The sequence below is a fragment of the Pteropus vampyrus genome, unplaced genomic scaffold (genome assembly GCF_000151845.1).
Source record: "Pteropus vampyrus isolate Shadow unplaced genomic scaffold, Pvam_2.0 Scaffold50, whole genome shotgun sequence".
NCBI classification, from domain to species: domain Eukaryota; kingdom Metazoa; phylum Chordata; class Mammalia; order Chiroptera; family Pteropodidae; genus Pteropus; species Pteropus vampyrus.
The window spans coordinates 3,407,241-3,421,480 of record NW_011888831.1 but is presented as its reverse complement, the minus strand read 5'-3'; the positions used below and the strand labels follow the sequence as shown (position 1 = coordinate 3,421,480).

The window sequence follows — 14,240 nt, the reverse complement described above, 5'->3', positions numbered from 1 at the left end:
TTGGTTAGAAAGGAGTCAGGAGAGAAACACAGTGGGGATAGGAGATGAATTGCTGTCACAAGGAAGGATTCTGTCCCCTTCTTTTCTGACATGGCTGCTGCAGTGAGTTAGTCTGGCCGGGAGATTTGGTGGATTTAAGAGCATATATGAAGCCACTTACCCAGGCAGCACAGCCCACTCTGATGCAAGCCTGAGAAGAAGGGCTCGTTGAGGTGGGAGGAAGGGGAAAGCCTCTGGCCTTGTCCCAGTCGGCAGCCTGTCAGTGAACTTCCCACCACTCCCTCCCCAGATTCTGACTCTGTGGGTGGGATTCTTGTGCCACAGGTGCATTGTGGGTGGTGGTGGGGAACTGTGTTTGGCAGTTGGAACAAGCCAGAAATCAAAGCAGCCATACATACCCCAGTTCCTGACTCTGAGCACTGCAGTTTGGGCCGTGCAGACAGCCTCGAGCTTGGGGAGAGAAAGCCTCGAGCATGGTATTGACCAGCCCTCTCCCACTCCCTTCCCATCCAGACCCTGGCAGGGCCTTTTCCTTGGCCTGGCTCCGAGCCGCCTGATCACCCGGTCTGGCAGACTCTCAGCATCTGCCCTACTTCACAGGCCAGGGAGGCTGGCGGCATGCCAGGGCCAGGCTCACGTCAGCAGCCGCCTGGGGAAGGGAGAGGGCAGAGTCTCCAGAGAAGCCTGCAGCCTCGTGGGCTGAGAACAGGTGAAGAGGCCAGGGCACCTGCGTGCAGAAGGGAGATGAAGGTGCTCTCCCTATCAGTTCATGCCTCTCCAGGCTGGCCAGAGGTGCACACCCACCCAGAGCTTGGCACACCCCTCGGCAGCACACTTTGGTGTCCCCCACCCCCATTCCGAGCCTGCACCCTGAGCTTTATTAGTTCAAGCCTCGCCCAGCCTGACTGACCCTGCGTGTTGGGTCAGGGCTCCCAAACACTAGCCTGCTACACAGAAGCTCTCAGAAGTGTTTAACAGTTGCAAATTCCTGGCTCCACCCCAGAGCTGCTGATTCAGTAGGTTTGGGGTGGAGCCCATGCAATGGGTATTTATTTTTTAAACACTGGAAGTGATTCTGATGTTTCTCAAGGTCTTCCTCCTGCTCTCTTGGCCACCAGTGGCCAGGTTTGGTAGTCAGTGTTATAGGGAAGAACCCTTGACTAGAGTCTGGATTCTTTGTTTATCTCTGTGGCTGATCACCTGCGTGCCTTTGGGGATCGCTTCCTGTGTTTGGACATCTGTTTCCTCATCAATGAAACAGGGATAATAATTCTCACTGTACCTTCTTCGTAGGCTTAGTACCCGGATCCAATGAGGTAATGAGATAAGGCCTCCTGGGTGTTTGTGCTGCATTAGAATTAGGATCCCAGGCTGCTCCTTAGCCCTATCTAGTCATCTTGCCAAACTTGCTTCTGGCCTCCAGCAATGCAGATGAGAGCATGTGAATGGCTCCATGACGTCCAGCCCCACTTCTAGGAACTGCCTTGCTGGTGATGGCTCACAGGAGCATTTTGTTGTTGTTGCTATTGTTCTGTTTTGTTTTAAAATTTTTATTTTTCAATTGGAGTTGATATTCAATATTATTTTATATTAGTTTCAGGTGTACAGCATAGTAGTTAGACATTTATATAGTTTACAAAGTGATTCCCCTCATTAGTCTAGTACCCACCTGGCATTATATACCATTATTACACTATTATCGACTGTATTCCCTATGCTGTCCTTCGCATCCTCGTGACTATTTTGTAACTGCCAACTTGTACTTCTTAATCCCTTCACCTTTTTCACCCAGCCCTCAAATCCCCCTCCCATCTGGCAATCACCAGTTCTCAGTATCTATGAGTCTCACAGGGGCATTTTATTTGTATCCTGGCCAAGGGTGAAGGGAGAGGAGGAGCAGGTCTGCTAGGGGAAGCGGGGCTCCACGAGGGCCAGGCACAGCATGTGGAATGTGTTTGCTTGGATCTTTTCCCTCCTGGCCCACATGGACTCTGTTTCAGGTCTCAGTCACTGCGCGGGAAGACGTGCCTGCCTTTGGCCCACCTCTGCCCAGTCCCCCCGTTTTTCAGAAGGTAAGAAACTCTCCCTCTGCTCCTCTCATTTCTAAGACTCCAACTCCCCACACCTGAACGGGCGGTTGGAGTGGGGCCGAAGCTGGGCTGGGAACGTTGGCGGACCTTGGCAGGGTTGGGGCATCTCCTTACTTGGGGTTTCTCCCCATCTCTCCCGCTGCTGCCAACCGGGCCTAGCACAGGACCTCTTGTCAGGGTGTTTGACCTTGTGCTAAAAGAAACATTTTTATACCATGCTCCAGTCCCAGGTGCCTCGGGCAAAAATCGCCTCTAGTCACGGCATCGCCACTGCGGATGTGGAGGGTTGGTTTCCCTTTGGCATCCTAGCAGGTGGGCTTGGCTGGGCTAGAAACGATCAGTGTCAGAAGGGGCCTTTCAGGGGCTGTCCCAGACTCCCTGTTCTGCCACCACTGCTGAGGCTGGGAGAGTCCCGAGGCTTGTTTGTTCTAGGGCCCGGAGTTCAGGGAGTTCCTGCTTACCAAGCTCACCAATGCAGAGAACGCTTGCTGCAAGTCGGACAAGTTTGCGAAGCTGGAGGTAAGAGTGCGATGTCTGACGGTCTTCTTCCTGTCCTTCTGGCCACCTGTTAGCCAGCCTCTGTCGGGTTCTATTTTGGGGGGCTGTTCAAGGTGGGGAGCACCATCTTTGCCCCTCTAAGCCTTCAGCCCTTTGTTGATACTGGAACTCATTCTTTTTGCAGCAGTTAAATCCAAACTTCAGGTCTAGTCAACCATTCATCAGTCATTTATTGAGCACCTACTGTGTACCAGGCTTTGTTCTGTTCTCTGGGATATGGGGATAAGTGAGACTCTGTTTCTGCCCTGCCAGAGCTCACAGGCTGGTGGGAGGGGCTGTTGCTAAAGAGACAGGTACGGTACTATATGCCAGCACTGGGCCCTGATGGAGGCCAGAACAAGGGCTGTGACTCAGGATAGTGACTGCCTCTTCCCAAGGGGGACTGGGGTTGTGTTCAGGGAAGGCTTCTTGGAGCGGATGGCCCTGGAGCTGCTATATCTGGATATTTGATGAGCCTTTTGCCAGGAAGATAGAGTGGGGAGGGTTATTCCAGGCATGGGAAACAACATAAGCAAAGAATCAGAGCAAAATCAGAGCATGACTTTGTAAAGGAGCTCCAGAGGAATTGCTGCGGCCTGAGAGAAGGACTCCTGTGGGGGACGGCCTGGTGGGAGACTCAGCTGGAGATGTTAGTTGGGTCAGATCAAGAAGGGCTTTGAGCTAGAGGTGATGGGGCCCTAATGAAGTGCTTAGTCAGGAGAGTGATGTTTGATTTGTGTATTGGACGATTACTCTGACAGTGGTGGGGAAGATAGATTGAAAGGCAGGATGGGTGGCTAGTTAGAAGCTATTACGGAAGTCTAAGACAGACGATGACAGCTTGCTTACACCGGTCATAGGAGGAAATGATTTGGGGTCAGTCCAGACTTGATGGACTTCTGTTTATAATGGTGGGGGGAAGTAGAATTGTGGGTGTGGCTCTTAGGTCTCAGCTTTGCTGACAAGGAGACCACTGGGGGATGAGCTCCTCAGGACCTGCAGATCTGGAGGTGCTGCAAAGCCTGGGTTTCTGAAAGGGCTAGTCCTAGTCTGAGTGGATGGTGCCCCCTGGAGGTTGTATATGTGGCTCTAGATAAACATCTAAATGGAGAGGAGCAGTGGGTAGTCGGGCACGTGGATATGGAGTTTGGGGCAGAGATCTGGAAGTCAGCAGGGGTAGAGCTGGGAGAGAGGAGGGACAGAGAGAAGAAAGCAGAAGTCTGGACATGGAGCTGTAGTATTAACTGCAGCATCTGTGAGCGTGGAGCTCAGCCTGGCCTTAAGTCCACACTGTCACTGAGATGTAGTTGGCCAGGAAAGCAACCCCCAGGCCAGGTGTCTGGAGCCCCCAGGGAGAGGGCACATCTCTGCCCTCAGTGCCAGTATCACAACTCTTACCCTCCTCTCTTCCAGGACCGGACGAGGGCTGCTCTCCTGGACAATCTTCACGATGAGCTCCACGCCCACACACAGGCCATGCTGGGACTGGGCCCAGAAGAGGACAAGTTTGAGAATGGGGGCCATGGGGGATTCCTGGAGTCTTTTAAGGTACGGGTACAAGAGGGGTTGAGGATTGCTGTGGCAGGGAGAGATGGGACAAACAAAGGAAGAGGTCTCAGGTCCACATTCCTGATCCCAGAGCCCAAGTGCCAGCCGGAGGTGGCGGGAGCCACAGGGGCACTGCAGGTGTTTGCAGAAGGCAGGGGCATCAGGAAGTGTGAGTGGTCGAAGCAGTCAACAGTGTTTGCTGCGTTCTCCACATCCTTCCTTGGTCTGGTTCATCTTCTCCGGGCTAGGAGTCTGACGAGTAGGGGAAAGGAAAGAGAAAGTGGCAGGAGAGGAGCCAATGCAAACCAAGAACATTACTGCTTCCACCTGCTTCCTTTTGTGGTTGGGAAACCCAAGGCAGGATGGCAGGAGGAAGGACACAAGTGTTAGGGGTCTTCAGTAGCCAGTGTGGGGTACTGTAAGGATTCTTCCCAGCTGACAGGGCACTGGAAGACTGACCAGGGTCTATGGCATGGAGTTACAGGCAAGTCCCTGTGGACTTTGCAAAGGGAAGAACTTTTTAACCAGAATGTGCTGCTAAAAGAAGTTATGAGCTCCCTGTCCCTGGAAGGATTCAGGCAGAGCTTGGACAGCCACTTAGCTGGCATGGCATAAAGAAGGTTCCTCATCACGCGCTTGCCAGGTGCATGTTGGTCCACATGGCACTTATATTCAGTATCTGATCTGAGCCTGGCTGTTACCCTCTGCCGTTGGTAGAATGGGTCTTGTTATTTCTATTTATAAACAAGAGGACAGGAGGAGAGGCCGCAGGACTGGTCAAAGCCTTATACCTACGTAGAGGTAGAGCCTTGTTTCATACTTAGGTTTTCTGGTCCTTGGGTCAAATGTTCTGGTAAATTGCTCGTTGCAGAGTGATTTGTAAAGCTACCATTTTGGAGATAGTGTGTAGGGTCAGAGTTAGATCTGCCTTTACTAGAATCCCAGCTGTATGCTCCTGGGCACAGTCTTTAAAGTTTCTGAACTAAGTTGTTTTTGTCAACAACACAGGAAGGATAAATGGTGGAGCTGTTGGGAGAATTTGTTGAAATAAAGTCCAGAAAGGTTCTCATAGCCTGGAATACAGTAAATGCTCAGTGAAAGTATGAGCTGTTATTGTCCTGTAAAAAAAAAAAAAAGAAGAAAAGTCTTAACACACATTATCCCATCTAAACCCTCACAACTGCCCTCTGTGCCCTGTGGGGAAGGCTATTATTATGGGTGTACTGATTTTGGTATATTAATTTATAGCCAATTTTAATTATGAGTATAATTTTAACTAAGACTCAAAAAGACACAATAATTTGTCCCAAGTCACCCAGCAGATGCGGGAGTTGAATCCAGGTCTGCCAGATTCCAGAGCCTGTGTTCCTACTGGCTACATGACGCTGCCTCCCAGTTCCCGACTCAATTAAAATTCCACCCATTCTAGCCTGGCCTGGGCAAGCCTGGGGTTTGTCCTTTGCTGCCTGGCTGGACCGCAGAGAGCAGGACAGGACTCTGCTGGGCCTAGTCAGGGCCAGCTGCTGAGATTCCTCATGAGGGTGTGGGCAGGAGCTGAGCTGCTTGTCCAGGCTGGTGGGAGATTCCTGGGGCATCTGTTTCAGCCTTGATGGACAGTGGCAGCCAGGGTGAAATAGGAGAAACTGGAAGATCAAGAGGAGAGGGGGACGAGGGAGAAGAAGAACAGGGAGGAAAGAGGGAGCCAGGTCGAGTAGCCCAGCTGAGAGGGGTGAATGCGAGACCCTGTAAATAGGAACATCTTCGTAGGCTCCACCCCACATCATATCAAGTATTATCACATGTTCCCACATCCCACAGTAAATGTAATTTATATATGACTTGAGCTGCAGTTGACTGCAGACATTTAATGAAACATTTGTTGTTTTCAGTTTTGCAGGTTTCTTTCTATAGTTTGGAGTTAACAATTGTTTTTCCAGATTTCAAATATTTTTATAACCTGGAAAAGCTTGTAGGCCGTGGACACTCTGTCCATGGTGCCCAATAGATAAAATGGCCCAGCAGCTACATACAGGTTATGGGTTTAAAGGAGAGTGGCCTGAGGTGATTTGTCCAGTCCCCTTGCCTCTGGCAGGAGTAGCACTTGCTCTGTTTGGTCGCCAGCGGATGTGACTAATGGAGTTTCCGAGAGAGAGAGAGAGCTACTTCAAGACTTTATCATTACTTCTCTTTGATCCAATAATCCAGGGAATTTTTATTTTCAACCCTAAATCCTTCCAACTGTAAGCTGAAGACAGACTAATTTCTGCATTCTGCTCCATGCTTATGTCCAAGGTGGCACTGTGGAGTGAAGGAGGAGACTGTCACGTTCGGTTGCACAGAGCAAGCCTTCGGAGCCCTGATGGTTATGAGCAGCTTTTTAAAATCCTCCCTGCCAGGGAACAAGAGCTCTTTTGCCCTATTCCTTCCGTCACTGCCCTCGTGTCCCCCGAACCGTGGAGGCTGGAGCTGAGGACAGGCAAGGCACAGTAGCACGCAGTGGCCTGAGAGATTCTCATGTTTTGGCCGAGCCTGTGGCTAGGTCTGTGGTTTGCCCCAGCTCAGGAAACTGTCTCTGGTTTTGGTATTTCTTCATGAGTAGTGCTATGGTGTCAGAATTATTGGCATTACTCATGGAGTTCCTCATCCAGGCACCACGAAATCCCTCTTGCAAGAAGTGGTGTATGAAATGATTTCACGAAGGAAAGTTGCATGTTTTATCTCCTTCCTGTCAAAGTTCTCATCTTACAGGCACATGGAAACATAATTGAGAATTCCCAGGGCTAAAAGCCATCACAGCCATCTGTCCCCTGCTTCTCGTGACTGTTTGTCCCCACCCTGCAGCACGATGACCCTTTGTCTGTCTCTTGAGAAGCAGAGCTGTTACTGTCCTGGGTTGTGCTCGTGGCACCTCACACCACTTAGAATAACTCTTCTTCACATCTTGCTTCAGTTCCACTGGCTTTAATTTAAGTGTTTCTTCCATGAGAGAACAGTTGGTTTGTGGACATCCAGACCTACTTCTCAAACTGGGGTGCTTGGAGATATTCTCAGGAATCTGCAAGTTTTACAAGACTTTAAAATTTTGCATTTTCACTTAGCCAATGATATAAAAAATATCTTTCCAATTATAGAGACTAAACTTTTGCAGTGAAACTCACAATTGAAAGACATGAATAAGTAGGTATGCTGCAAAAGTAGCCATGGGACCACTGGTGTTGGGGGTGTGTGGACGTATTCTTGGAGTCTTGCAAGGATATTTTTATTTATAAAGAAGCTGTACATTACTCACCTTTGAAAACTATTGATCTCTAGACTATTGTTCTCCAGTGCCATTCTCAGTCACTGCCAGCTGTGGACGTTTTTGTTGGTCTCTAATAAAATGGAAAGAAACAGTGATCCTACGTGAGGTATCAACATGATATGTACACAAAGCACGTGTAAGCCAGTTTGAGAAACTCTGAGCTAGCCCAATCGTCTGCTGACCTCATCATGCAGAAGGGGGAATGAAGGACCAGGGAGGAGAGGACCATCCAGTGGCCCCAGAACTGGGACCCCTGAAAGCAGGGAATTGTCAGGTGAATTTCTCCCAGCCTTTGAGCAACTGTGGTAGTTAATGCACTGGTCTGACCTGACCCCTAGTGGCAGAAGAGGAGCACCAGGCTACAGATAACCCTGGCAAATTCCCCCAGATTGGGGCCGCTCATGGATGGATTGGAGCTGGTCTGTCCTATTGGAGGTGTGGAAGGATATTCCTTCTCCCCTCAGCCTCCGTCTTTTATTTGTGCTGCTAGTGGAACAGAACACCCTGTTCTGGACCTCATTACTTCCCGATTAGGGACCATCACAGAGGGCAAGAAATTCGTATCTTTCTCTTCAAGGGCCCCTGCCTGTGTTGCTTGCCTGGTACAGATAGGCACATCCCCCTTAGTGGTCATCTCTGTGCATTGGGTCCCGTAAGTTGACTTTGTTAAATTGAAGCAACTCATGAAACCCATTTGTAAGGAAGGGCGGTTTATGTTTGGCCCGGAGGAGATATGCTCCCTCCATGACGCTAACTGGTGTTCAGACCCTTGGCTAAAATGAGGTGACACAAGCAAGTAATGGGAAAGTGACCCCACTCCTCTTTTCTTACTCTCCCAAAGGAGAACTTGTTCAAAGGTAAGCTGTGAGGTGTGCCGAGGGCTGGGAAACCATGGTGACTGAGGGTAGGTGACAGAACCAGAGATGATTAGCTGTGTGGAGAGCAGAACCTGAGGATAGCTAGGGACAGTTGTGTGAAATATAGAACTGACTCGTCTCAGGCTCCAGGGTTTAGAAATATTAAGATTTCAGCTCGGTGCATAGACAGCCTTTCCAAGGGTCAGGCTGTCCACCACTGGAACGGGCAACCCGTCCCTGGGAGGAGGGTAGATGGATTGTGGTCTGGATGTACAAAGAGCTGAGTGGGAGAGAGGCTGGATGGTCCTTGGAGACCTTCTGATGCCCATGCAAAGGCGTCATGTGCCTGTCCTTCTCTCTTCTGCCTCCCTCTTTCTAGATCACTGTCCTCGTTCTCTTTGTCACCTTGATCTCACACTCTGCCTAGTTCGAGAAGGCTAGTGCTTCCAGCTTTACATCAGATCGAAATGTGAAATAGTTTAAGCCATGTCACTGGGTGATTTTATCTGAAAAGAGCATTATTTTAGGGTTTTGAGGTAGTCATCATCTCTCTTTCTGTCCCTAAGAACGGGAGATGAGAGCTGACCTTGAGCAAGCAGGTGTCACACCAGGCATTGGGCACACATCATGCCATCCTCACATAGGGACCATTACTTCGTTGTACAGATGAGGAGACTGTGTCTCAGAGAGGTTCACGCACCACGCTGGGAAGAACCAGGACTCAAACCCCTTCCTGTTTGCTTTGAGCAGCAGATGACCACCCTGCACATCCCTGGAATTCCCTGTCAGCCCACTATCTCCTCAAACTCTGACCGACTCAGCAGCACCAAGGGCATTTGAGGAGAAGATTCCTCCCTGACATGGGCCTTGGGGATTTTTTTGAGGAGAGGCTGAAACCACGTGGTTTCTAATCACCCTTAGTCCATCAACCTGTTGAATTATATATGTCCAACTCTGGACTGCTTTTTGGGATACTGGTACTCTTTCATATGAAGCCCGGGTCCTGGCTCCTCTCTTACCTGTGGCGTGACCTTGGGTAATCGTTTACCTTTCAAGACCTTTTCTATCAGTGCCTCTCAGAGTTGTAAGGACTCAGTAAGATCATGTATGTGAAGCTCAGAAGACCAAATACCATCACACAGGGCTTATTACTCACATCGAGTCCTTTCTGGAAACAGATAATGAGTAATACATCAGAATATAAATGATTAATTGACATGTCATAGTTGATGATGGTGGTGGTGGCACACAGGAGGGTGCCAATGGAATGTAATGATGCTGAGCTTGATGGAGCACTTGACTCATTTAAGGAAACTGGCCACCTCAAACTGGTGCCACACCTTTTCAGTTTTCCAAAGGGCATGTGACTTAATGATCTTTGGGTGGCAGAATGAATAGAAGGTTCTGGCTGCTCAACCATGTTGCTGGAAACTGTTGCTAAGCTACTCCGTTCTGTGGTCTAGAAAGAGAGAGAGATTTCATGTCTCTCCAGAGGGCGTCTTTGGCTCAGAAGACTAGGTAACATCAGGGGTATGAGGCTGATCGACTCCCTGCCTTGACATTCAATATACTTGCCCATCTGCAGGGAGGTCATATTTACAAATGATCCTCCTTTCTGAATCAGCTTTCCTTGATAGAAAACTAGGCAGAATGCGGTCCTTGGTTATTCCCAACCTTAGAGAATTCTTGACCTTGGGGAAAACTGCCAGGGGCTCTGCTGTTTGGCTTGGGAGCAGCATTCCTGCTGATTTCTTGGGACTGCTGTGCTGTAGACCAAGTTCTTCCCTTGATGCTTCAAGGGAGGGAAGAGAGTTCATTCTTCCACATGATACTGTTTATATGTTGGTACATGGATTGCATAAGCTGACATATTCGTGTATGTGTGGGTATGAACCTAGTGAGGATGGGTTCAATGTCTACACATTTGTCTTTCTGTGACAGTTTTCTGAAGTTGAGGTTCTGAGGACACCCTACCTCATCTGCTGTACACGATAAGGAAAAGCCATTAGCTCACTTAGTCAGAAGGCTCAAGGTGACTCATGGCTTAGCATGGTCATAGAATCCAGGTTCCTGTCCCTTTCCCCTCTGCCATATCCAGCTTGTCAGCTTTGTTCCTCAGGTTTGACCCCCTCACAGCCCCATCGTGGCTGCTGTGATTCTAGGGACAGACATGTCACATCTCTTTTGGGAATCCTTAAGGAAACCTTTCCCCAAGCCCTAGCAGATGTCCCCTCATGTTCTGCGAACAAGGGGAAGCATTATGTGACTACCTTAAATGGATCATAATTTAATCTTTTGCTCCATAGAGGAAAAGGGGTCATTGAACCAGGCAGTAGCTCTGCTAGCAAGGAATGAGGTGGAGATGGGGCTTGTATGTGAACAACTAATAATATCTGCATCTACGAGTCTTTGCATGTGGCTCTGAGGCCCTGGGGATCCTGGAGAGCTAATTAATGCAGAGGGAGCACCCCCACAGGCCCCGGGTCTTTTACCATTGCCCTAATTTTAGGAATATGTCTTATTTCCTCTGCTCACGTGTACACTCCTTAGAGGCAGAGACCATGTGTCACACTTTTTTGACTCCCCTACTGCAAGACTCCCTATTCCTGGCACAGCGCTGGGCACACAGGAATCACATGACAAGTGCTTATTATTAACAATAAGAGAAGCAACAGTTATTGGGTACTTATGATACTCCAGGCTCTCTGCCAAGAGCTTTATATGCATGGCCACCTGACTGTGTTATTGAGTGACTGAATGAATGATCAAAGAGAAGTGATGTGGGGTTTGGGGGTTACTGGGGAGAAATTTGCCCTCCTAGAATCTCATGTCATCTTGAAGGCCTTTGAAACCAGAGAGCATCATCTATGTGGTAGGTGGAATCCTCTAGGACTTGCCCTGTCAGGAAATCCTCCCTTGAGTCGAGCTGAGAGCTGTCTATCTCACTAAATCACTCAGCGTCACTTTCCTTGGGTCAAATTTCCAAGGAATGCAGAGCAGTCTATGAGCAGCAGGCTCCCAGGTCTGTCCCTGCCGTGGGCTCAGCAGTCTTTGTTTCAGCTGTTCTTCTCATTGTTGCATGCACTTACTGTCCCGGTTGTCCCCTCCTGGACACTTCACTGTTTGCCAGTGTGCCTTTTGCTCTTTGGTAGCCCTAAATGGGCTAATTTTACACAGGGCTCTATGTGGCCTGAACAGCTCTGGCCCTTCTGAGGCCCTGCACCTCAAGCCTGAGCGTGCATGTCCTGTTTCAACAGCTGTGCCAGGCGGCGGGCTCATATTGACAACATTTTTAGCCCCAGCAAGTGTCCCAGTGGCTCAAGACACCGATCAGGAAGAGCCCCTCCCATGGTTCGCCACCAGCGAACATATTCCAAGTTGCTCAAGGCACACTTTGGAGTGACAGCAAAAGGGATACCCAATGTTTAAGTATAGAGAGATGCTTAATTTTCTGCAAAACATCTAATTGGGGTCAGGCACATGTCTGTGTTTAATTCCCCCATGATCCTGTGTTTCCAATTTACAGGAAGGAAGCTGCAGCTTAGAGAGGTTAGTCACTAGACCATGGTCACACAGGTTTGGTGAGCTGTCCAAGTATCACTTTCCTTCCCTGTAAGATGGACTAAAAACCTTTGTCCACCTTGCAGGGGAGCTGGGGTGCTGACCCTTCAAACACTCCCTGGCCTGTACGAAAATTCTCTGCAAACTATAGTGATTAGAGTGTGGGGCCACTGAGAGAGTGTGTGTGCATGAGTCTGCACACATGTTGAGGGCTGTCTGCAGACCCCATCAAGAGGGCGAGGTCATCGGAGGGGCCTGACTCCAACTCTCAGGCCCCTGTCACCTGCTGTCCCCACAGAGGGCCATTCGCGTACGCAGTCACTCCATGGAGACCATGGTGAGCAGCCAGAAGAAGCCTCATGGTGGTGGCCTCCCTGGCAGCCTCAGCGGAGGCATCTCTCACAACAGCACGGAGGTCACCAAGACCACCTTTTCGGTGAGTGCCCACAGTCACTGGGGTCCCCTAGGCCTGTGGGGGAGGGGTGTGTTCCCCCACCCTTTGGCCAGGCAACTAGATCAGGGTGAGCTAGGTGATGGAGGGAAACTAAGGCTGCATAGGGGTGACCCCAGGCCCTGTTTTCTGAAGTGGAGCCTCCATCCCAGGCAGCGCCTGGGGTCGGCCCAGGCTAGAAGCCTCCTGTTGTCCTATCCTCTGAATTTCCTTGACAACCTGGCCTCCCCCTTAGGGCCAAACCTGTAAAAATGGTCCTGGGATGCATTTTTCTGCCCAGGGACTTGGGACCCATGACTGCGAGAGGGGTGTCCTTGCATTGTTATTAATAATAAGAGTAGCTGTCCTCTGCCTGATGTGTGCTAGGCACCAAATTAAGCAATTCATGGACATTACCTCATCCGATCCCTGTAACAGCTAAGTTACAGGTATTCTCCACTTACATGTGAGGAAAAGGAGACTGAGAGGGGTTAAGTATCTTGCTCCAGGTCGCCCAGTTAAGCTGAGGAGCTGGGATTTGAATGCAGGTTGACCTGATCCCACGTCTTTGCTCTTAATCACTGTGTATTCTCTAAGAAAAGAGTATACTCACAGGTCTGTGAGTTTGGGTCTGGTCACTTTGCACCAGGGACTGTCCAGGTGAAAGAACCACGTAGTAGGTCCTTTTATAAAGCAAAGTGGCTTTGGCTTTGTGTAGATTAGGGTATTCTTTTCTTTTTCTTTCTTTTTTTTTTTTTTAATAGTGGAGCATACCCACAGTGATACTAACAATTAGTATTATAAATGGGCTTGCATAAGCATTTAATTTATCGAATATTTTTATAGCGATTATCTTGTTCCTTCCAGAAGGTCTGTAAAGTGAGTAGGACAGGGCAATTATCGTCATTCTGTGGATGAGGAGACTGAAGCCCAGAGAGTTTTGCCACTGGCCCAGGGCTGTATAACATGCGAATGCCAGCAGCTGGGGCCTGGGTTAGAGGTCTGGCAGGGTCTGAAGATCAGCGGCAGGCTCTCATATCCCCCTTCTCAATCTCCCACCCCTCTCTTGTCCCCCACATGTGACTAAAGCAGAGCCACATTCTTGGCAGGCACCCCCTGCCTGTGGGTGTGTATGGACCTGGCTCTGCTGCTGTCGTTCTGTCTTATTTGTGACATCCAGCTTGGGCCCATTTATTTGCAAGGAATGGGTGGGGAGTCAGGAGCCCTGGGTTCTTTTGCTTGTTCTGCCAGTGATTTGCTAAGACCTTGGCCAAATCCCTTCCACTTCTCAGCTTCCTCACTGGTAAAGCCAGAGGTTGGGCCAGGTCACCCCCAGAGCTCTCTCAGCTTTGTGTTTCTCAATCTGTGACCACTCTAAATCATCCTGTCCTTCTCCAAATGTGGGGCTCAGGGTGGCTCTGAGCCTGTGTTCCTCCAAGAAGTTTTTGGTAGAATGTTACCTGGGGCCACAGGGTTTGGCCTAAGAACATAGGGAAACAGGCTGCACGTGGCTTGAGCCTCGGGTCCCAGCTCCTGTTACACAGATCCCAACCTTCCTAGCTGTCTTGCTATTTCCTGGGATCTCCTCCAGACCAGTTAGAGGGTTGCAGGGGCTAGTCGTAGACCGGAAGGGGGACGAGGGAAGAATATCGGGGTTTGGGGTGTGAGCACTCATTTTGGCAGTTTCATTGGCAGCCTCCAGTGGCAGCGGCAACGGTGAAGAACCAATCACGGAGCCCCATCAAGCGGAGGTCAGGGCTCTTCCCCCGTCTGCACACGGGCTCTGAAGGCCAAGGGGATAGCCGGACACGATGGTAACTGTCCAGTGTGGGGTTTGTTAGTTCCCTCCACTGTTACAGCTGTAAGATGGCCACCTCAGGGAGGGCTTTGCACAGCTTCAGGAGATGGCTTTCTTC

General features: G+C 49.8%; 1 protein-coding gene across 8 annotated transcripts in view; it reads left to right on the top strand.

The window, feature by feature from the left end:
• Positions 1–14,240, top strand: part of RAP1GAP2 (RAP1 GTPase activating protein 2) — a 196,730-nt gene that overhangs the window by 171,239 nt on the left and 11,251 nt on the right. For 6 of the 8 annotated variants that reach the window (XR_002780235.1, XR_002780234.1, XM_023530466.1 and 3 more), the window contains 5 exons: positions 2,001–2,072; positions 2,523–2,609; positions 4,041–4,175; positions 12,193–12,330; positions 14,008–14,138. Coding sequence is in view for 6 of the 8 variants with exons in the window: in XM_023530466.1 (XP_023386234.1) it covers positions 2,001–2,072; positions 2,523–2,609; positions 4,041–4,175; positions 12,193–12,330; positions 14,008–14,138 (563 nt within the window). In the remaining 2 variants the exon portion in view is untranslated. The remainder of the gene's footprint in view (positions 1–2,000; positions 2,073–2,522; positions 2,610–4,040; positions 4,176–12,192; positions 12,331–14,007; positions 14,139–14,240) is intronic. The other 2 variants (XM_011359832.2, XM_011359831.2) reach the window with 1 other exon arrangement.